Here is a 23116-nt window from a genome sequence, read left to right as displayed (position 1 = left end):
GGAAATAACAACAGACTGAAAGCCTGTGGCAGGGTTTAAGCAGAGCATCCCAGGCACATTCAAAAGAAGAATTAAACACACATAGCAGCAGTGATCTTTATTAGATTAGAGGCCTTCGAGCTGGAAGGTTCAAAGTAGCCTAAGAGAAACATAGTGAGAGGCCACGCTGTCAAGTTGGCATCTACATATTTACATCTATACCCAGAGACCTAGGCTGGTCTCAACACTGGTCAGACGAACCTCGTTTCCCAGTATGCACTCCTCAGTGGAAAGATGCATAAAGGGTCAAAGTGCTGAGAATTAGACTCTGATTAGCCCAAACTGGACAATTATATCACTAGAATTCCCACCCCTGCCAGCAAGCCTCAGGAGTCAGTAAAGAGGAGAAGGCAGAAAGACTGAGAGGCGAAGGATAGGGAAGCGCACCGTAGGATGCTGTCTTCGGGACTTTACGGCAAGTGTGAACTCACAGCATCTGTAGTTACCTGAAGGAGACCAAACCAGCCAAAATTCTGGCCAGGATGTGGACAGTGATGTCCAGGTCCAGAGCTTTATCAAGGAGCTATTGGCAGTTGGTAGTTGTGAGGAAATGGAGAATTACTCTTTCTGTAGGGTCTGGCTACTGGTGGGATCCTCACGCTACAGTGGATGGCCACATACCACAAACACTAACCGGACATAGTGGGTTATTTGAAAAAAAAAAAAAACACTGACCTGCCAAGGACACATGCTCAACATCCGCTGCTCTGTGTAAGGCGGGGATTGGTTCTAGCTCCCTGAGTGGCTGGCTACTAATGACACTACATGCCCTCAGGGGGAAATGGAAGCGGTTGCATCCATAGGAAGCAAGCTCATTTTTCATAAGCTGAAGCTGGGGATGAGCACCTATTTGATAGGTATTTGGTGAAAGGAAGGAAGGAGGGGAGGAGAAAGAAAGGGGAGGGGCACACAGGTGGCCCAGCATAGTTCGGAACCAGTGCAGACTTGCTCAGATGCTGGCAAAGAGAAAACCGGAAGAGGGCGGTGGGTGGCAATTTAGTGGTCATTGTGGCGGCTGTGGCTTTGGAGGCCAAGTTGCACAAGGCCTTGGCCCTTACCTGAGAACTCCAGTGCCGGAACCGCAGTCGAAGCGGAATTCCACGTGGCCCCCAGCCAGGTTGATGGACAGGAAGTCCTTGCTGCCCGTGTCATAGCTATATAAGAGGACACCATCCCCTGAGTCTGGCCGAAATGTGATCTCGAACTCGGTGAAAGAAAGATAATGCTGAGGCTCCAGGGGCCAAGGTGTGGCGGCATAGGACCTCAGTGACTCTCTGAACTGAGGGATGGTCAGAGCGAATGCTGAAGAGACAAGCAGAGGGTTAGAGATCCCTGGGTGTCTGAGTCCAGCTAGTGGGCTGTGTGTGGCTGTGTTTTATCCCTCCTAGGTGGGGACTTATGTGCATCTTCTGCCCTGTGGGTAGCGGCTGGCTGAATCCTGCCAGTGGAGTACAGTGGCAATAGCATGTGGCACCTCAGGTCTGGCCCCTAAAACTTCCTTCCTCGGCACTCTCTTTCTTCTCCTGACATGCTGGGTACATAAGAGACATGAGACTTGAGGAGCTATTGTAAATAATTTCCCCTATGTAATGTCTTAATTTCAAACCTCCTGAATCATTCATAGGTAAAATTGACTACTTTTATAATCCAACTTTATGCTCTTTTTTTTTTTAATTTTAGAATTCTGGAAAATTAAATCTGGCTCAAGCCTTAAGTTTTCCCCCAAATTCTTTAAAACGTTCAGTTATTGTTCCTGGGTGTTTGTTTGTATACATTGTGTGTAGTTGTACATTACATGTATATGTGTGTATATATATGTCTACATACATGTGTGTGTTTATATGATACAGTATGGAAAGATGGGATAAATCGTCAGAACAGAGAAAAGAAGTAAAATCAAGAGCACATTTGTCTTATGACATTATTGATTTGTGTGTACACAAAATATTCCCCAATATTTTCTTGGGAACTGTCAGATATTATAAAGATGAGATTTTAGTGCACTCAAGGTAGTCTTGTGCAAACCACACCAGTGCAGGCTTCTGGGTGCTACAGGAGGACCAGAGGCGCTGGCCTGTGATTCGGTTTATTAAAAGGAATGTATCTGTGGTTAGTTTAAAACCTGGGTCCTCTAACACTCTCCCATCCCTCCCAGCAATGCAGCCGGGATCCCTTAAGAACATACAGGTCACTTCTAAACGGGCACTTATGGAAAGTCCGTCCACACCATCAACACTCAGCCAGGGCCACTGTCTTACCATCTTCACAGTGTCGGCCTCTGAACCCCAGAGGACAGAGGCAGATGTAGGAGTCCGCTCTGATGGCTGCACAGGTGCCTCCGTTGATGCAGGAGGCCTCGTCACAGATCCCACTGCTGCACTCTCCTAAACAGAGTGAGGACCACAGAGCCAGGTTACCAGGCGTCTGCCCAGAGACACGCAGCTGACCCCAGCATCTTATGGGGCCCCCATTCCTACTGCCTGCCCTTGCATAACGGACCAGCTCTCCGCAGAAGGGAGCTTTTCTTCCGTGCTGTCATCTCGTGTTGGCTTGTCCTCTGGAAGAGCTAAAGGCTTTTTCAAACATCATGGACACAATAAATCAAAGGACACACTTTATAACCCCTGAGGGGGGTGGTGGAATGGTTCCTGCTTTTAATCCATTTCTCTGCTGCTCCCGAAAGCAAGATGGACAGCAAGCACCCTTCTTCCCACCAGAGTATTTGTGTTAAAGTGTCCTGTTGTGTGAAGTGCTTCTGCCTTCACTGGTTCAAAGCTCAGCCATTGCAGGCAAGCTTGGAGAGAGAACTCTGTTGCTAAGCTCCTCCTCTGGGCAGGAAGATCGGAAGTGCCACGGCACCTCGGCATGTGCTCTGGAACCCTGTTTCTCTTCAACAGTTAGTTTCAAGAAAGATGGAGAGTCACTTCATAGAGAAAAGTGCTTCAGGCTCATCTTCATGTCACAGGATGTGAGTGTGTGTGTGTGTGTGTGTGTAAGAGAGAGTCTATGTGTGTGAGTGTGTGTGTGTGTGTGTATGAGCAAGAGCATATGTGTATGTGTGTGCATATATATGTGAGAGGGCTTGTTGTATGTGGTTGTATGTGTGTGTATATGAGAAAGAGTTTATGAGTATGTGTTTACATATGAGACGGTGTGTATGAGTGTGTGTAAGTGCAAGAGAGTGTATGACAGTGTGTGTTAGAGAGTACATATGTGAAAATATGTGTGTGAGAGAGAGACTGTGAGAATGTGTGCATGTGAGAGACTATGTATGAGAGTGTGTGTGTGCGTGTGTGTGTGTGTGTGTGTGTGTGTGTGTGTCAGAGAGTGTGTGTGACAGAGAGCATGTTTGTTATTGTGCATGACAGAGTGTGTGAGAATGTGTGTTGTGTGTGAGAAAGTATGTGTGTTTGTTTACTGTGTGTATAAATATGTGTGAAAGAGAACGTATGTGTGTGAGAGGGTGTGATAGAGTATGTGTGTGTATATGTGTGTGTGTATGTGTGTGTAAGAGAGAGTGTGAATGTGTGTTTATGTGTGTGTCTGACTTTCAATCTCGAGGAACAAACTTCGGCTTAACCTAGTCTGCAGCATATCACTGCTATGTGTCTAGCAGTCCCAGGCAGTCCCTGGAGGAAATGACCCACCCTGCTACAGGTGGAACAGATGCTCTTGTTGCTATGAGACAATCTGCTCTGCAAGCCCCATCATTTATCTACAAAGAGGCTGTGATGATATTTTTTCTCTTCTAAAATTAGGGTTAAATGAGATGGTAGAGAAGAAAGTATTGGACACTATGGTCAAGAATTAGAATTTTCTGCGGCTGGAGAGATGGCTTAGTGGCTAAGAGCAATTGCTGTTCTTGCAGAGGGCCCAGGTTTCATTACCAGCATCCACACGGTGGCTCAAAACTGCCTATAACTCCATCCCAGGGAGTTGATGTCCTCTTACAGATGTTAGTGAGTACCAGGCACACCTGCAGTGCACATACATACATGTGTGCGGTTATGATCGTGTCGGTCAAAGCACATGCTGCTCTGCCCAATGAGCTCAGGATAAGATGGTGGCAAGTTTGGCTTCAGGATGGATGTGGCCATGCAGCGTAGACTTGTGCTCATCACTCCTGAAGCCCTGTGTGAACTCACCAGGACCAGAAAGGAAGGCCCCAGGTCCCATCTGGCCCCTCAGCACTCACCAACATCAGCCCCACTAAGGGCTTTTCCCAGTGGCCAGGGCCTCATGTCAATTTTCTTCCCGTTCACAACAAACGACTGCACACAGCCTTGGAAGCCACGGTTTGTCCCTGTTGCTCTGACCAACCAGTAAGCGCTGGGGGCACCACCAAGGTACAGAGGTGTGCGGAAGGTGATTTTACTGTACTGGCCCTTTAAGAAAAGTGAAAACTTTATTTTACTTTAAACAGAGAAAGAATAGAAAACCCAAAACACAGCAGATTGTGATGAGGGGATACAGCTAAGATGTAGGTTAAAACCTTAGGGATTCCTTTCTCTGGGTTTGTCTTTAGGACATGGCCTTGCTAGGTTTAAAAAAAAAACCACAGTTATTGACTAACATCATAGTCAATTCAGCTGAGTCCTTAGAGGGCTGAGCTTCCATGAGCAGTGGTTTTGGAATGGCTGGAGAGGAAGGAAGGAGGTCACGTCCAAGCCAACCTCGCAGGCTCTGAAGCAGGCTGGCATCCAAAACCAGCAGATCTCTTTGCAGTCCTCACACCAGTCTACTGTGTACCTTGGATGGGTCATGAGGCTATTCTGTGCATCCAAAGGTCGCACGTGTGGTGAACATCTGCCTGAACATCTGCCCTCTCACAGCCCCAGCCACCTTCACACCAAATTCTTTAAGAGGAACTATCGCCAGGAAATATCCAACAAGTTGTATTACGAAGTATTCTGAAATTTGCTCATGGGTACTTTTTTTTTTCTTTTAAAATTTTAAGCATTACCTTGAGTCAGGGAAGCTTCTAAACCAGGGCCAAACCCACAGCCTGAACTGTAATTTCGGAGGTTACAAAATACAGAGACTGACTGTGAGGTAGGGAAAAATTAAGACACCGTTGGTTGTTCTGTCTGTAGGACACGAATCTCGTTCATCTAGCTTAAATACAGCCCTAGAACTTATGAAACGTCTCAGATCAGTCCCCGGCTATAATGCCTGTGCAGCCTTAAAGCGGTTGCTGCCAGCAAACAGGAATCTAATCCTTGTCTGATCTTCTCCAATGAGCAAGTAAGAAGACTTGAAAGCATGAGGCTGAACCACTTGGTACTTAGAAGGCTTTAAGGGTTCTTAGGTTGTTGGCCGTCACCGACAAGCCACTTCTATCACACGACTCAAACGCCGTCCTCGCCTGTTCTGTCCAGTTCTCGGGAATCAGTTCAGGATCCCAGCCTCACTGTTCCGCTCTGATTTTGTTCCCCATCCAGGGCCACAGCAGAGAGCCTAAAGCTCAACACTTCTTCCTGGGGCAAAGTATATGAAGAGGGTGAGGTTGCTGACTTCGGCCTTTGGTTCTCTGGAGTCTACAGCCTTTAACAGTCTGGGGAGGCTGTGAGGCATAATGTTACTCCCCAGCTCCCAGACCAGGTGCAAACCCTACTGAGAAGAATCGAGCCAATTCTCAGTCTTGCTGACTCCTTCTTCTGCCCTGTTCAACTTCTCTTCTCCAGTGCTGGTCTCTCCAGGGAGCTCTTTCTAAAAACATCCTATGCACAGGACCTCACCTTGATCCTGTTTCTGGGGAACCAGCTTAAAATAGAACCCCTGTCTCTTGACAGTCATTAAGTCGTCCCCAGCTGAGGGCCTGCTCATACTTGCTGTGCTCCCAAAGTCCCAGTGATACCAACTTCATCTGGAGCAGCCCTAAAATCACATGCTTTTTAAAAGTTAGTGTCTATATTTGACAAAGTTATAGAATATCAGGATTGGAAAAATATAAACCTTCATATAAGGCAGGTTCCCGCTGGTTACTGGACTCTACGCATATGTCTCTTAATTGCTTACATATGCTATTTTTTGACTACCCCTTGGGATGGGGACCCATTGCTCGGTTTTCTATATCTGACAGACTCCTCAATGCTCTCCCATATGGCTGACTCTTCTTCCCCAAGCCTTTATCTTTCAACTAAGAAAAAAGAAAAGAAAAGAAAAGAAAAAAAAAGTCATCATGCAGTTCCACTGAAGGCATCCCATGCCCACTTCCCGCTTGGGTGGCAGCCCTGGAAGCATGCTCTTATCTTTCAGAATGCCCTCACTCTAGGGCACTGCAGAATCACCAAGACAGAGGTTTCATCTTCTTTTCTAGATACCACGTCTCCCTTTCTCCATTTATGCTGACTTACGCTTCTCTAGCGTGTTGGGACCACCAAGTGACCCTGCTTACCCATCTTTATTAAACCTCCGTGCTTTCAACTGCTTTGTTTCATGGCAATCAAACTCCAGATTGAAGTTTCTCTGCTCTTACCAAACTTCATTTGATCATTTTTTTTTTACTCTTGTACTAAAATCGTGCCACTCTGTCCTTTTCCCTCTTTAGTAATGGGCATAAGCAATCTCTGGGTACTGCAATTCACTAGAGCTGGCTCCTTGTTCCTTTTGACCCAAATAAATAAAAATTTCAGGCATAGACCTTTATTATTACATCATGTCTTGCTAGTAGCACAGCAAGGACCTGGTGGTGGGAAGGATGCTTAGACATAGGCGCAAAGGCCACACTGCCCTTCCCTGGAGAATATAGAGACCCTGTTGATTGTAATTCTACACTTGGATCCCTGCCAGAACTGTTTGTTCTAAAAAGATAATCTTCAAATTACCATGGCCATAACAGATATGTGAGTACCTCGGTGACCTGCAGAGTGACCCAAGAGGTAGCTAACTTACCTCTTCCTGCAACAAAGCATCCCAATAAGGACAAATGGATTGTTCCTGAACGTGGAACCACTTGCCAAAGCCACATATCATAATATCTGTGCCTACCTTTATATCTGATGCTAATGGTGGGTTCTTCACTTCCCACATGGGCTGTTCTTTTTTTTTTTAATCTTTTATTTATTTATTTTTTCCAAGATATATATTATTTTATTAATTTGTTCTTGTTACATCTCAATGGTTATCCCATCCCTTGTAATCTCCCATTCTTCCCTCCCTCCCAGTTTCCCCTTATTCCCCTCCTCTATGACTGTTCCTGAGGGGGATTACCTCCCCCTGTATATGCTCATAGGGTATCAAGTCTCTTCTTGGTAACCTGCTGTCCTTCCTCTGAGTGCCACCAGATCTCCCCCTCCAGGGAAAATGGTCAAATATGAGGCACCAGAGTACGTGAGAAAGTCATATCCAACTCTCCACTCTACTATGGAGAATGTTCTGACCATTGGCTAGATCTGGGTAGGGGTTTAAAGTTTACAACCTGTACTGTTCTTGACCTGCGGCTTAGACAACTATGTGCAAAGACAACTCATCCCCCACATACCTGTTGTGTGCTCCACCTGTGCGCCCAGAGCACAGTTCAAGGCTTCTCCCAGGTAGGTGTGTATAGAAGGGATCAGAAAGCTCTGACAGGCAAAGCTATGGGGCCCCCACCAGAGCTTTACTGTGTGCCCTATGGACATCCAGCCTCCCATAGGTCTCTAGAGCCTTGCTCTTTGCAGTGATCTCCTCTTGGGGACCAGATGGCATGAGCAGGGTATGGACTCACACTTACCTGGGACTGGCCTGTCACTGGGGTACCATTATTCAACTGCAGCAACCCATTCAGCCCATCTCTGTACAGTGTCACCGTGTGCCAGGCCCCAAGTTTGATTTTGGTCTCACTTACGATGATTGCAATCCCAGTTCCACAATTAAACCTGGGGGGGGGGGGCAGGGTAAGAGAAGGGAAGGAAGAGTCTAGAACAAACCAGTTCATCGTGTTTTCTGATGCCACATCATCACTTCTAGGATAACGGTTCCTTTCTTCGGTTTGGAGGGTGGTGTGTGTGTGTGTGTGTGTGTGTGTGTGTGTGTGTGTGTGTGTGTGTGTGTGTGTGTGTGTGTACTCGCACGCACACACGAACATGTGCAAATGCCAGAGGTTGGCATTAGGTGTCTTCCTCAATTGCTCTCCATCTTATCTTTTGATACAGGCTCTCTCACTTATTTGAGACCTCACCATTTGGCTAGACACATGAGCCAGAGAGCCCCAGGGATGTCTGTCTCTACCACACTCCTAGGGTTACAGATGCTATGACCACAATGACTTTTTTATATGGGTTCTGTGGATGCAAATTCAGGTCTGCATGCTTCTAGAGCAGTCACTCTTGGCTGACTGAGGCACCTCCCCAGACCTCCGTTGGTTTTGAGACAGTCTTACTCTGTACTCCAAACTGCCTGGAACTCACTGTGTAGTCCTAGCAACAAGCATCCTTCTTCAGCTTCCAGAGTGCTGTGATTACAAGCAAGAGGCACCACATCTGTGTAACAGTTGACTGAAGGGTTGATATGCCCACAGTTGTATCTATGGCTGTTCAGAGCCACATAACTACACAGAAGAGGTGGCCTTCCTTCTCTCTGATGCTCCTGGTCTATTTATGCATAGTCTATATTTATGGATAGTCTAAGGTCTGTGGGGGCCTTACTAGCCTGTGGCCTTATCTTCTCAGCCACTAAGAAGAAGCTGGGATGTAGGACCCTTTGCCTATTCTCCAGAGACCGCCACATGTGCAAAATGGATGCAGGCACAAAGATCTTGGGCATCATCCCACTTCTAGGCATTTCCCTGAGGACTCTCCTCAAGTCTCAAATGATAGGTCTTCTGATATTAGTGAGGTGTAAAAATGCAATCTTCACAGGAGTTCTGGGGAGCAGGCTATCTTGCCATCGGTGTCCAGGGCCCCGAAAGAGGTGAGATTTCCACAGGAGACGCTGGCTTAGGTCCAGGCATGGGAAAGAAGAGAAGCACCCTCAGGTGGCTGCAGAATTCATTTCCCAGCCTACCCATAGCCCAAGGACCAGTGATTATCTTTATACCTGACAGGGAACGTTCTCACCCTTTCCTGTTAATTTGAAAACAGCCATCTGGCCACTTCCACACAGATGCTAAGATTGTTTCCTGGATAAAGCCTGATGGGCATGGCCATAATATGCCACTGACAGCCCCTTTCTTGCAGCCTTGAGGGTCTCCTGGTCCTCACTCATGTGGACGGCATGAACAGATTCACAGCGGGAAATGTCAGCATCACTCAGGTAGAGTTGTTACGCTGAGGAGCTGCTGACAGCCAAGTGCTGGATGTCTACCTCATCCTTGAGTGTCGGAGCCCATGAGGGAGAGCCATTAGCCCAGTCCTGGTGCCTGATGGTGCCATGCACCCAGGATATAGTCACCTAACAGAGCATGCTCCAAAATCTCTGATTTCCCCAAGAACCGAAAACATGTGTGTGTTTATGCATATGTGTGTGCTAGCTGTCACAAGCTAGAAGCACGCCGGAGATTGGCATCAGATGCCTTCCTTTATGCCTCCCACCGTGTTTTCTGAGATGGGTTCTGCCCTGCATGCAGAGCTCACTGACCAACTCCACTAGCTGGCCTGCAGCTCCTGGATCCACAGTCCCTGCTTGCCAGGGCTTATATGTGTGCTACCATTTCTGGCTTTTTACGTGGCTTCTAAGGATCCAAGCTCTCACTTGGCGTAGGGGGAGGCACTTACTAAGTCAGCCATCTTACCAGCCCCCAAAAGTATTTTTAATGCCTAAAAAATTTAAATAGACTATTAAGGCTGGTATATACTTACTGCTTGCTACAGAGCAGGCATTAGGCTAAGCTTATATGATAGTTCACGCAATCCCTACCACAGTCTTTTGAGAAAAGGCAACTCCCATAGCCCACACCATCTGCCAGAGGTCAGGTGGCAAGGAAGTGATGCCATCGGGAGGCTAGCTAGGGTACCACGGACAGGGTCAAGGATGAAGTCCGTCATTCATTCACCGGCAGAATGTTATGTGCACTAACCCTGCCTCATGCAAAATAAAAAGGTAACTAAAAGCAGCTGCCAAAGCTTCTGGGTGGAAATGGCCAGGGTAGAGAAGGCAAGTCAAAGAGCTCAGCTCAACCCCAGGGAAGCCATGGCAGGGCTTGGGCCTCGGTCAGTCCTTGGGAGCCTGGGGCCCCTCCCGACCCTCAATTAGATGGCTCTGAGAAGATGCTGCTTTCTCCTTGAGCTTCAGGAAAGAGAGGACTTGGCCTTCGCCACACTGCCATGACCCCATAGTGGGTGTTCTATATCTAATTGGTGTCAGAATTGGTGAATGAGGCAAGGTTCGAAAGGTTACCCTGCTGGCACAGGGCTCTAGTCCTTGAGACACTGGCCCCAGCTCATCTGCAGAACAGGATTTCTTTAGTGACTGAAATCTAGTTATGTGTACTGTGTTGTGCACAAACTATATGGCAGAAATTTAAAATCTACAGGACGTAGGGCAAGAGTTACCTGAAGTGGAGGGAACGTCGGATAAGAGCCAGGGCCATGAAGTCACCTCTCCCGTGTTCACTCTCCCCACAGTAGAGCAGTAAGCCGTCCTCCGCCTCTGCCTGTGAACACACGAGCAGAAGCCACAGAAACCTCGCCACTTCTCCCTCCTCGTCTATAAAGACTCATGAAGACAAAACATGAGTGCTCCCTCTGCCACGCTACCGGATGCAAGCACGTGAACGCTAGAGAGTTCCCACATATCCAGACCACTTCCTTCTTCTTAAAAAAAAAAAAAAAAGCAGTGGTGTGAATAGTGTGTGAGGATGAGGAGCTCTGAGGAGAGGAAGGCCCGCATCTGACCTGCTCTTTGCTTGGCTTTGTGAATGCACCTGAGAAGCTTCCACGAAACCTGTATCCTAAAGCCCCACCCGCTGAGCACCTTGCTTATACTCACTCATGTCTACTGTCACTGAAGAGCATTAGAGTTTTTACATTTTATTTTTAGTCTATGTTCATTGGTATTTTGCTTGCAGGAATGTCTGGTGTGTGAGGGTGTCAGAAGCCCAGGCACCCTAGTTACAGATAGGTATGAGCTGCCATGTGGGTGCTGGGAATTGAACCCAGGTCCTCTGGAAGAGTAGCAGGTGCTTTTAACCACTGAGCCATCTCTCTAGCCCAAGCATTCTGGTTTTCATTCATTTGTTCTTTCTACTCTTCCTCTTTATCTGGGGAGATGCTAAAATGGCTATTTTCTTTCTAGCTAGACAGCACCAACAGTCCAGTGGGTAATCATCCTGGGTGCATTGGCTGAGGGACAGGCCACTTCCTACGCAGTAACACTATGGCACAGGGTGCGGGTTCCCAGACTGTTGGCTCTTTTGCTTCTTCTCAGGTATGCAAAGAGTCGCATTGAGCTCAAGATGCTGGCTGAATGCTGATCTTAAGAAGATTGGGAGTGGAGAGGTCTCTGTAGGGAGGCTTGGGGAATAAAATGCATTGTTATCATTGAAATCCTGCCCCTGGCTCATCGCTACGGAAGTGGCATTCTCATTGGGAATCTAATCTTGCAGAGTTTGTGACATGCAGACCCACCCTTGCCCTAGCCATGTGCTTGAACACTGTGCCTGTACCCCACCCCTGCCGGATGCTGTCACTGACTTCAGGTTAGGCTAAGTGTCTTGCTATTTTACTTTCCGTGTCCCGACTCTTCCTTTGATGTAATCTGGTGTCCAATAGGACCAGCTCCTCTTACCCTGAATTCCAGAGTAATCTGAAATGCCTGATAAGAGTTCTTCAGCGGCTCAAAGGTTACGTAGGAGTGGCCAAAGAACTGAGGATACCGAATCAAGACATCTGAAAAGACAAAGCACGCGGGGACAGAATGCTATTATCTCGTCCTTCAAAGCAGAAACCAGCACGCACCACAGTCTGCCCGTCGCCTCTGGAATCCGTTACGTGCTTCGCTTCCTTCCCAATTCCCTTTCTCCGCCTTTCACACCCTCTACTCTTGGGATCAAAAGGAGCTCTGGAAACTCCTCAGAAGAACCTAGATTTGGGAGATGGGCCCCTGCTTGCCTGCAAAGAAGCGAGTGGCTTAAAGTCCAGCATCACTCCTCTCCAAGCTGGACATTTGTGGTACCCAAGGTGGCTTCTCCAGCCCCAGCTCTCCCAACCCTCCCGGTGTTCTGGCTATAGTTCTGATAGACAAGGGATAACGGTAGAGTCCACCACCCTGGTGCTATTGAGATGCTTTCACAATGGCTGCTCCAAAGACCTCACACTTGACACACCCAGAAACAGGGCTAGTCTTCAGAAAGGCCACGGAAGCTGCTTCTCACTTTGCCTGGGGGAGCCAATTTACCAACCAGTACATGGAAGAAAGGGCTAAAGGTGCTGTGTCTGTCTCTGCAGGATTAACAGTGCTGTGTTTATTCCCCTGTCCAGGCACCTACCTTCCGTGCATCCCTCGCCACCTTTGCCCAGGCTGCAGAGGCACCTCGAGCCCCCCCAGGTGTAGTCATTGACACAGAAGCTGTCAGCTGAGCAGAGAGTTTCATCACAGGACATGTCAAAGAGCCTTGACATCACGGCCACAGGGTTCTTCCCCTTCCGCTGGGCTGGGGTGGGTGGCACAGCCGCTGTAGTTTCTGGGAGAGATGCTGAGGTAGGTTGTGCAAGCCTGGAACCCATCTCTGGGTTAGAGAGAGAAGCCTTCTTGGATTCCACCAAGTACTTCTTATTCCCAGCTTTGGTGGCAGGAAGGGGTTTAACCTAAGTTAGAGACAGTAAGGGCGTGGCATAAACACAGAGTCATTGTTATACCGTGTACATGTGGATCTTGAGCCAAAGGCTTACTGTTAATAGTGTCCCCAAGCCCCAGGATATCAGTAGGACAGGAGTACTGGCCCCAGCTTATGAGGAATACTTGGAGACTCAGAGAATTTAAGTACCTTGCCCTATATTACTCAGAAAACTCTGGTGTGATAAAGCTGATATTCTATGACCTGTTCTTACTAAAATATTTTGAAATGCATGGCTTTGTCAAGGAATCATTCATTTTCTTATACTGACTCATCTTAAAAAGTTTCTGTGAGTGGTAAATCTATGTATCAATATATACATATATATGTATTAGATATGTTACATATACACATATGATGAAGATACTGAATCAACACACACACACACACACACACACACACACACACACACACACACACACCCTTTGCAAAGCTAGTTGTAGACAGAGGCTGTTCATAGGATAACAACCTGCTAGGAAACTCCCTGGTACTAATTTATTGCCTCCCCATCCCAAGTTTTATAGTCCGAGGAAGCAAATTCATGCTGAGTGCAAACAGGCTGATTTCAGCCAGAAGTTCCACGTCCATGGTCCATGGATAAGCTGCTGAGGTCAGCAGGGACACAGAGCCCACTGGGGTCAACATGAGAAGTGACTGTACCTCCTCAAAGGACACGTCCAGATCCAGCTCGTCTTCAGATCCATCGTCATCCTCACCTACTCCGGGACTGGTGATATAGCCAGGTCCATAGCGGCCACTTCCTGCCTCCTCCGGGCCTTCACAAAGAAAAGTGGCACATGTCCTGTCACCTCACACTTTCTTTGTCCCAACTTCCTTTCTTCTTTAATTATCAAATTTTCAAATTATTTTATGACATATGGTATTTTCTTACATGTATGGCATTAGATTTTGTTCTCACTGACCTCCTCACTCTTTCCTGACCACCCTCTCCAACCTCCTTCTATCCAAACATCAAGATCTACTAAGGAGGCTGGGCATGGGCACACACCTGCGTTTCCAGAACTTGGGAGGCAGAGGCAGGTGGATAGGCGGATCTCTGTGAGTTCGAGGCCAGCCTGGTCTACAAAGTGAGTCCAGGACAGCCAAGGCTATACAGAGAATCCCTGTCTTGAAAAGCAAAAACAAAACAAAAAGAGATCTCCTAAGGAATCACCTGAGGCTTGGAGAGCCCATGGAAGGTTCCAGAAAAGAGGAGTCATCAGTACAGAGCTCCTGACACTGACCACCAGTCCCTCTGTAGCAGTCCAAACTCCCCGCCTTTCACAGTGATCAAGATTATGTGCCATTTCATGCTCACTGAGAGGGAAATAAATGCAAATAAAACCAGGCCCATGCGACCCCAAGAAGCTTGGGATGGCAGCTTACTGCTTGTCTCTCCTGACAGTGGTAGGAGATGGAATTGTTTCCTCACTCTCACACCCATGAAGCTTCCACCAATTTTATTTTTCAATGTGGGTAGGTCATGCATTCTACACTACTGATAAGAATTCTCCAAGTAGCCTGGGGTTGCTGTAATTAAAGTACATAACTTATCTCTTTCCACTTGGCACTTTGTTAATTAAGAAAAGAGAACATTAAAAAACCAGACACTTATTAGAATGATAATAGTCATACCACATACTGAATGTAAAACAAATTCTGGAGTATTCTATATTAAGAAAAACAATTATAAAATACAAATGTTTTTGTTGGTCAATAGGAGGATACCCTTTATTTTAAGAAAGTCCATATATGTTTGTATTTATAAAGATATCATGTTTTTTATGTACTTTGTTCCTGTGGTGATTAATATGATATAGTTGAAAGTCTCTCTGGCCATGTGAGGTGGGCACACTATTTTGTTGGGCAAGTCATTTAATGTTGTTAGATCTCACGGTTCTCAACAAAATAAGGAATGAGGGTTGAAGAAATAGCTCAGTCAAGAAATTGCTTAGCACACAAGCATGAGGGCCTACGTTTAATTTCCAAAACCCATATAGAAAAGATGATGGTGAGCACGCGTGATTCAGGTGCTGGGAAGGCTGAGACGGCCAGATCTCTGGGGCTCACTGGACAGTCAGCCAAGCTGACTTGATGAGCTCCAAGTTCCAGATTGACAAGCAAGATGGACAATGTCTGAAGAATGACGTCAGAGGTTGTCTTCACACACACACACACACACACACACACACACACACGAACTCTTTCCACACACAAATAAAGGGTGAGATTAGATTTCATGATCATTGAGTTCCTTAACTGCTGTGACCCTAAAATTCACACTGCTGATGCAGACGTGCCGCAGATACGTGCATGCCAGCCAAGGGTTGAGAAGGAAACAGCTGGAGAGTTTCACTCACAAAGATGAAAAGAGACTCCGGTATGATTAGTCTCACATGCTCTGGGGATGGGATGGGAGCTTTGGGTTCAGTCTCGTATCCTAAGGCCCTTGCCAAGTCATGTCTTATCACTGCCAGAATCTCCTGTAATATGGGCCTCTGAGGAATCTGTCTTAACAGCTCAGCTTGTGGAAGCTTCAGTGGAGATGCTGGGTCCCCACCCCTGCAGTTTACCTTGGAAAGATGAGGTCTAAGAACTAAGAATTACTGGGTTCTCATCCGATCTCTTCCATCCCTATGAAGTGGAGGTAGGGATCAAGTTGCCAGGTAGAGGCCGTTGGCCCACACTTCAAACTGAGAGATGCTGCAGAGGAGGAGAAAGGAGGAACTAGAGGCAAACTTGGTCCCTCCTGTATCCTTTCTCCACCAGGACTAGGGAGAAATAGTGGCCTTGGTAGGTAAAACTGTCACAAAAGACCAAGCTTCCCAAGGAGGCTATGTCAGCATCCGTACCAGGCAGAGGCTCCTGGCCGACCAACCCGACTCTCAGAGATAACCTGCCTTCTAGCTCAGCCTTTATCAGACGTAAGGATGCCTATCTGCTAATGGCATCGACTTAACTCTAAACCGGTTCTAAAAGTGGGCAAAGAGAAAAGGGGCTGTTAATTGGATCTGTTTAAAACCCTCTGTGGTCACTGGAACAAGAGTGACATAGGAGGAAAGGCTGGGACATCTCAGTACTCAGGGAGTGTTTAGTCAGGTGGAGATGATGAAGAAGAGCAGAAAGCCGGAGTCGCTTCCAAGTCTTCCCTAGACCTTTTGGGGCTTGTTTTTCCTAGTTAGAACCTTAAACACTTTCCAGTTTATTCATCTTCCCTTTGCATCATCCAAACTGGTTCTTCTTTTTTATCTTATGACCTTTTCTGAGTGGGAAACATATGTTTTTACACCAACAGGAAGTACACAGTGGGAAAGCAGAGCAGGGGGACTGTGTGAGGCAGGGAGAGGCAAGCCTTATAATGCTGCTGACCTGTGAGGTCTCGTCTCCACCTGGCTCCCACTGACAGGCCTCAGTCAACATCCTGCATTTGGGAGTCAGGAACCGGAACGTTAGATACGTGAGAAAGGGAAGAAGATGAGGTGTGCTTGTGTGTGACTCTCAGTGTGGATGGGAGGGAAAAACAGGTGTACATGTTTTTTATCTACCCAGCAAGAGGACCAAGTACCTGTGTCTTGAGTTTTCTGTGTCGCTCAGACGGGCTTCTGAGGACAAACACATGGTTCAATTCTCTTTAGGCATCCACATGAGAAAAATGTTCAAAGTGAAAACACCAGAACCCTTCCTCAGGGCTTGGATAAAGCGATTAGAGAGAAGAATTGACAACACCAAGTTCTGTATTTGATGAGATGCTGGTTTAGTATTAAAAGTGAAACAAAGTCATTATCAGAGATAGTGTGTCGCTGACAGACCTTTGATGATTTACTGTAAAACCCGGGGGGGGGGGGGGATCGGAGAGGAAAGTGAAGATGTGACCATTAAATGACCTAGGACAGAAATGCTGAGAAGTTCTGTGAAGGAAAACAAAGGCTCTTGGGTCCATTTAAAGGGAGGCTAACAGGTATTGATTAACTTCAGACTGCCCAGTTCAAACGTGAACAGGCTACAAACAGCTAATAAAAGAATACATCATTTCATCCCAAATGGCAGAAACAGTAAATCATATAGGGGAGGAAAAGAATGGAATAAAAAAAAATCCCCTCTTCATTTAAAAATGGAGGAGGAACTTGAAAGAACAAGAAGGAAGGAATGAACAAAACATGCTGGTAATTAGAATAACTGCAACTGTAACAGATTTACACACATGTGTGTCAGGCTGAATTGTAAACATCTGAGCTATATGGTGCTGTAAGAAAGCACTTCAACCATAAGGCACAGGAAGACAGAAAATAAAAAGAATGTTACTGCTCTGAGCTGGTTGGTACTCAGCGTATACATAACATCGAATCATCACACCGTGTTCAGTAACTACACGTAATTACAATCAGCCTATAAAAAGATATACAAGCTACCGAATCAATCAGTCAATAAATAAATAAATACTTGCTGACCAGTGGAAAGAAAATAAACCCAAGGATAAGCTGAGAGGAATAATCTTTCATCAAAAAAAAAAAAAAAAAAAAAAAAGAGTCCTTCACTCAGAGGGAGGCTGACAACAGATTTACTCTTACACATTGTTTAGTAATAGAGAGGACGGCTTCTATGCAGACAAGAAGTTGTAATAAAAACCACATAAGCCCAGAAGGGATGATATAGGCAGGACGTGGCCTGGAGAATGGAGGCTCTACCTTCAGAGAGGCTAAATTAAAAGAATTAAGGCATTTGGTGTGTGGGGCGGGGGAGCTGGGGAGATGGCTCAGTCCACAGGGACTTGCTGAACAAACATAGGGCCCTAAATCCTATCCCCCAATGTCACACAGAAAATTCTGGGTCTGGTGGTATAAGTGTGTAATGTCAGTGCTAGGGAGGTGGAGTTGCTGGCCAGTCTGCTTGGTGAGAACCAGGACTGAAGAAAGACCTTAGAAGGTGGACAACGTCTGAGGGGTGACACCTGAGGCTGTCATCTGGCCTTTGCACAGTAACTAAATATGTGTACCTATATGTGCACACACAGAGATACATAACTGTACTCCTGTGTTTGCACATGCACACTCACTCACTCAGTCACTTACTTACTAGGTAGCCTAAAATGGCTTCAAACTCATGGCAATCCTCCTGCCTTCTCCTCCTGAGTACTGGGATTACAGGTAAGAGCTGAAATGTTTGGCTATTTTCATATGATTTTATCCTCTATATCTATTTGATTTATCATCATATTCTATTACACATAGAATGCTTTAGAACATCAGCTTGAATTGGGGCTAAAAGACACAACTCAGACCTTTACCCTGGATGGTGGTGGCTGCTAAAACACAAGGAACCAGCCGAGCGAGCCAAGGAACAGGCTGATCGGGGTGCTGCTGATTTGGAAGGGTTTTCTTTCTTTTGAGTTGAACAGATCTGCCGGCAGTCAGCTACACTTCAAATTGACACCTTTAATTTTTAATAAGAAACAGTAAAAAGGAATCTAGCTGTGTAAAATATAATTCCTCATGTACGATAAAGCCATTTTGAAACTTGCTATTCATTGCTGTGCTCAAAATTTGGCAATTTCTTCTTACAACTGTATCTAGTTAAAAAATGTTTTCTTGACTTCTCCTGGTCTAATTATTAGATAATAACTATACCAAATTATTATTAGACTCTAATAAAAAGCTTCACACATCCAGAGTGCAGGCTCTTGCTCAGAAATCATGTTGGCTTGAAACTCACATGTAGCCTAGGATGGCTGAAACTGATGGCAATCCTTCTGCCTTAACTTCCCAAGTGCTGCGATCACAGGTGAGAGCCAAAATGCCTAGTTTTGAACCTCACCGTGCCGTGATTGTTCCTTGTTGCATATATTTGATTTATTGTCATTGCAGCATACATTTTACTTAGTGTGTACACTGGCTTGTACTCTGCATGTGTGAAGGCAAGGGTCACTTCAGGTGTCCTCCTTGCTTGGTCCCCACCTTATTTGTTGAGCCAGGTCCTCTCACCGGATCTGCAGTTAGCCATTTTGGCTAGAGCATCTGGCCAGCAAAGCCCTGGTACCCACCTGTCTATCTCCCAATGCTATGCTTACAGTGATGGGTACTTGCACCTGGCTTTCTCAACCAGTACTAAAAATCTAAACCCAGGTCCCCATGCGTGTACAGGAATCAGTTTACATATCAAGCCATGTTTCCAGTCCTTACACTTAAAACATTTCTTTTAGTTTTGAGATTATAATACAGTTGCATCATTTCCCCTTTCCTTTCTTACCTCTAAACTCTCTCTTGTACACTTTCTTACTCTCTTTCAAATCCAAGGCCTTTTTCTTCATTAATCATTGTTACGTGCATCTATGAACACACACACACACACACACACACACACACACACACACAAACACACACACACTCTCTCTCTCTCTCTCTCCCACACATACACGGCCCAGTCTATATAATGGTCCTCAAATGTGTTTTCAGGGCTGATCCTTGTACTAAGTGACTAATCAGTATGTTCTTCCCTGGAGAAGACTATGTCTTCCATTCTCAGCCGCCCTTAGTTGCCTGTAGTCCTTTATGTACATGGATGGGGGATGAGGGAAACACACAAGTTCTCAACCTTACATATTTTTTAAAATGAAAATATACATATTTCCTCAAATCATTTCATACAGTGGTTAAGTATCAGTGACTTACAAATAGAGTAGACCCTTGGTGCCCACTGACAGTCCATCTACTGGTGCTCAAGTCCCTTATATAAAATGGTGCACTGTGTGCGTATGCTTTACAAATGTGCTCTTGCATATTTTAAACCACCTATAGATTCTTTATGGTGCCTAATTTGATGGAAACGTTATATAAATGGTGCTGCATTGCTTAGCGGTTGCATAACTTTTTCCCCAGAACTGAAGCATCTCCCCTGGAAGAAAGAGACCAGAGGGTAACAAATTAGATTCAGTCAGGAAGTAGAAGTTAAAGTCCCCCAGGAAGCTCGGAAAGTTACAACGCTCATAACGCTCCCCCCCCCCCCCGCCCCGCCCAGGTTGGATAAGCAGTAAGACCTGTGGAGGAGGCCAGACTCCTCAGGGGAGCATCCCACAAGGTGTGGAAGGAAGTGCAGGGACAAAGCTTTTGGGAGTGGTCACTCTTGTAAATTACCCTTCATGCACATTCCTATAAAAACCCTCAATGCGACTCCCTGGTTCATTCTTTTTTGGGGGGAGTGTGTGTGTCCTAGATGCCCCACCTCAGGTGAGCAAACGTTGTTTACTTTTCATGATCTCATGAGGAAAAGTCACACATCTGAGGCAAGTGGCAAGAAAACAAAATCTGTACGCCTTTAATAAAGTTGCAGCCCCCGTCCCAATATTTCCCATCTACTGTTGGTTGAATTTGCAGCTACAGAATCTGTGGGCTCTAAGGGCCAGATGTGCACTCAAATTCCTTGAATAAAGCCTCCTCTTGTTGGAGCAGGTCAGTGGCCACTAAGCTGAGCTGGTCCCATCTGCAGGCTTCACTGACTTGCACTTTTTTGTTCATGCAGGCAGAGTCAGTTTTCCCCGCAGGGAATACGGCTGGGTTAAAGCCTCTCTCTGATCCATAATCATACTCAACAGTAATTGAAAACTCTAGACAGTCTGTGACAAGAGCAAGCCAGCCTCTCTCTGGGTCATGAGATTAATCTGTGTCCAAGAAACCTTTAAAAAAAAAAAAAGAAAGAAAGAAAGAAAAAGAAAAGAAACGAGAACAATCTGCTCTCATGTTCAAATAAGTATTGGCATATTGATTAAAGTAAGACTGAACCAGAGACGAACTTGGGGTGCAACGGACGGTTTCTGAGCATGAACCATCACAAAACCACCTCCATCAGAGAGAAAATCATGACCTGCTGAGACCGAGAGCTCACTGTCTGAATAACAAACAGAAGCCACAAGTTGCTTTCTGATGGAAGAACTTCAAAGGTGTTTTTAAACTTTCACCCTGAGAAAATACTAACAGGCTGAGTGAGCTGGGGAGGCGGGGAGGGGGCGGGAAAAGGATGTAAAAACCAAAACCAAAACCAAAACCAAAACCAAAACCAAAACCAAAACCAAAGCCAAGGCCACATAAAGACCCTCAGGTCAGTTGGTATAACTGGTCTACCACCTGCTGATATTCCTGCCAGGAAACCAGGAACAGCGCATGACAGAGTCAGCTGGGGAGGGAACATGGACTGTTTTAAACATGAGAGTGAAGGCGTGGTCTTCACTTTAGTTAGGGGTGTGGTTTCACATTAGCAGGTGTGGGGCTAGTTTCTGTCCTCCCCCTTGGGGTTCCTACCCCCTTTTGCCTCTGAACAATGTCCAAGCATACTCTCTAGACCTTCTTTGAACAATGAATCAAAAAGACCTGTTCAGCAGAATCCTTTGTTTCTCAACCTACCCTCTTGAGGAAATCCCACGCCACTTTCATCAGCCACACTCAACATCACTTCACTGTAAAATATTTGACAAATGCGCTTTCCAGTGTCCTCACCACAACCACCGCACCCTGCTATGCTCCAGGTTATGTTTGCTGACACAGCACACAGTGTAAACAGGCATTCAAGGTGTTTTAGATGCATCTAATCACCGGACTTGACCATGAACTCTTGGCTCAAGGCTTCATCAGCTTCCTCCAAAAGTCATTTGTCAAAAGTAAGAATAAATAGCAGTCCTGGACACAGCTAATGCTCCTTTCCTTTAAGGCTTTAGATGTTAATATAGAATTTCCTGGTGTACTTGATCCAATATTATTTAAGCTATAGATTTCGGTAGACTGAAAATAGTTCAATGGGCCATAAGGAATATTTTAAAAAACTGAGCCAAATGACCTAAGAATATAAAGTTCTGGGTACAGTAAGGGTAAGATACTGAACACACACACACACACACACACACACACACACACACACACACACCATACATACATATACACATCATTAAAAATAAAGATAAAATCTTTAAAATAGAGGTGTGTGTGTGTGTGTGTGTGTGTGTGTGTGTGTGTGTGTGTGTGTGTGTCTGTGAAGACTAGAAGCTGGTGTTTATTAACCTTCCTTGGATTCATACTAACTCTTAGGGTCCAGTACCAGGCTATACAGTGTCTTCCATTTTATGATAGGAATCCTGCTGGACCGGCTGAAGTTTGCAGAAGGGCACAGTGTATGGCCGAGTCAGGAAGTATTCCTACACATGCTGAGGTGGGCATGGAATCTCAGAACTTCTGGTTAAAGGAAATAACATCTGGCAATTAAAGAAGCAGCTCAGAAAACAGACGTAAGAAAATCTGCACTGAGGACTGTAGACATGACAATCCCACCACTCCAAAAAAACAACCAGTGGGCAATGGGTAGGAAATTCAGGGCTACACTTGCATGTGGGGTCCCAATCATGCACACGAGTTGGTTTTTGCAACAGGGGATGTCAGGACACATTAGAAGTATCTTTAGTGACTTGTAGGTTTAGAGTCAGCCATATAACCTGGTGGCATCTTGGTACTTTATCCCAATCTTTCCCTCCTAGCACTTATCACTGCTGATGTGTTACTTATGGAATATAGCTATATAATCTTATGTGTGAGCTCCACAACTGTAGGGCCAGTGACCATATTACTTACTGCTAATACCCTAGCATCCAGAAATTGCCTTGCATTAAGCAGTCATTAAATACATAGATTTAGAATTGTGTGGATGGAGTCAAACAGGAAAACTAATCATCACAGGCTCATGAACTGGCTGGCTTTGTGTGTCAACTTGACACAGGCTAGAGTCATCCCAGAGAAAGGAGCTTCAGTCGAGGGTTAAACTGTTAAATACAAATTCAGCGGGAAGGCATTTTCTCAATTAGTGACCAGTGCAGGAGGGCCCAGCTCGTGGTGGGTGGTGCCATCAGCCCTGGACTGGTGGTCCTGGGTGCTATAAGAAAGCAGGCTGAGCCGTGTGAAGCAGCACCCCTCCCTGGCTTCCGCATCGGCTCCTGCCTTCAGGTTCTAGCCCCGCTTGAGCTCCTGTCCTGACTTCCTCCAATGATGGACTATGTATGATCTACAAGTGTGAGCCAAATAAACCCTTTCCTACCCAACTTGGGTTTTGGTCATGGCGTTTCTTTCCAGCAATAGAAACCCTGACTAAGGCAGCTCATAAACCAGATGCTATGCTTTTTTGAATAAAGTGATTTTAGGGTGATTCTAACTGGTGGTGATGCATGAGGAAAGGGGTGATGGTAGTCTTGTTTTCAGCTGTTCTGATCCATGACTTTCATTGTTTCAACACTTTCTAAACATAGACTATATTTTACCTTAAAAAACAAACAACTCTGAGTTCTATGTATCAAGG

At 45.8% G+C, this 23116-nt stretch overlaps 1 protein-coding gene across 3 annotated transcripts in view; it reads right to left on the bottom strand.

Moving 5' to 3' along the window:
- The window catches only part of EGFLAM (EGF like, fibronectin type III and laminin G domains), a 171863-nt gene that overhangs the window by 36118 nt on the left and 112629 nt on the right, over positions 1-23116 (bottom strand). For all 3 annotated transcript variants that reach the window (XM_084781823.1, XM_084781821.1, XM_084781822.1), the window contains exons 7-14: positions 13454-13569; positions 12446-12764; positions 11746-11846; positions 10512-10612; positions 7754-7898; positions 4235-4424; positions 2298-2423; positions 1098-1341 (exon numbers count right to left, since the gene is read on the bottom strand). In XM_084781823.1, coding sequence (XP_084637949.1) covers positions 1098-1341; positions 2298-2423; positions 4235-4424; positions 7754-7898; positions 10512-10612; positions 11746-11846; positions 12446-12764; positions 13454-13569 — 1342 coding nt within the window. The remainder of the gene's footprint in view (positions 1-1097; positions 1342-2297; positions 2424-4234; positions 4425-7753; positions 7899-10511; positions 10613-11745; positions 11847-12445; positions 12765-13453; positions 13570-23116) is intronic.

Source organism: Acomys minous (genome assembly GCF_964271855.1).
Source record: "Acomys minous genome assembly, chromosome: 5".
In the NCBI taxonomy this organism is placed as follows: Eukaryota; Metazoa; Chordata; class Mammalia; order Rodentia; family Muridae; genus Acomys; species Acomys minous.
This window is presented reverse-complemented; position numbering and strand designations above follow the sequence as displayed.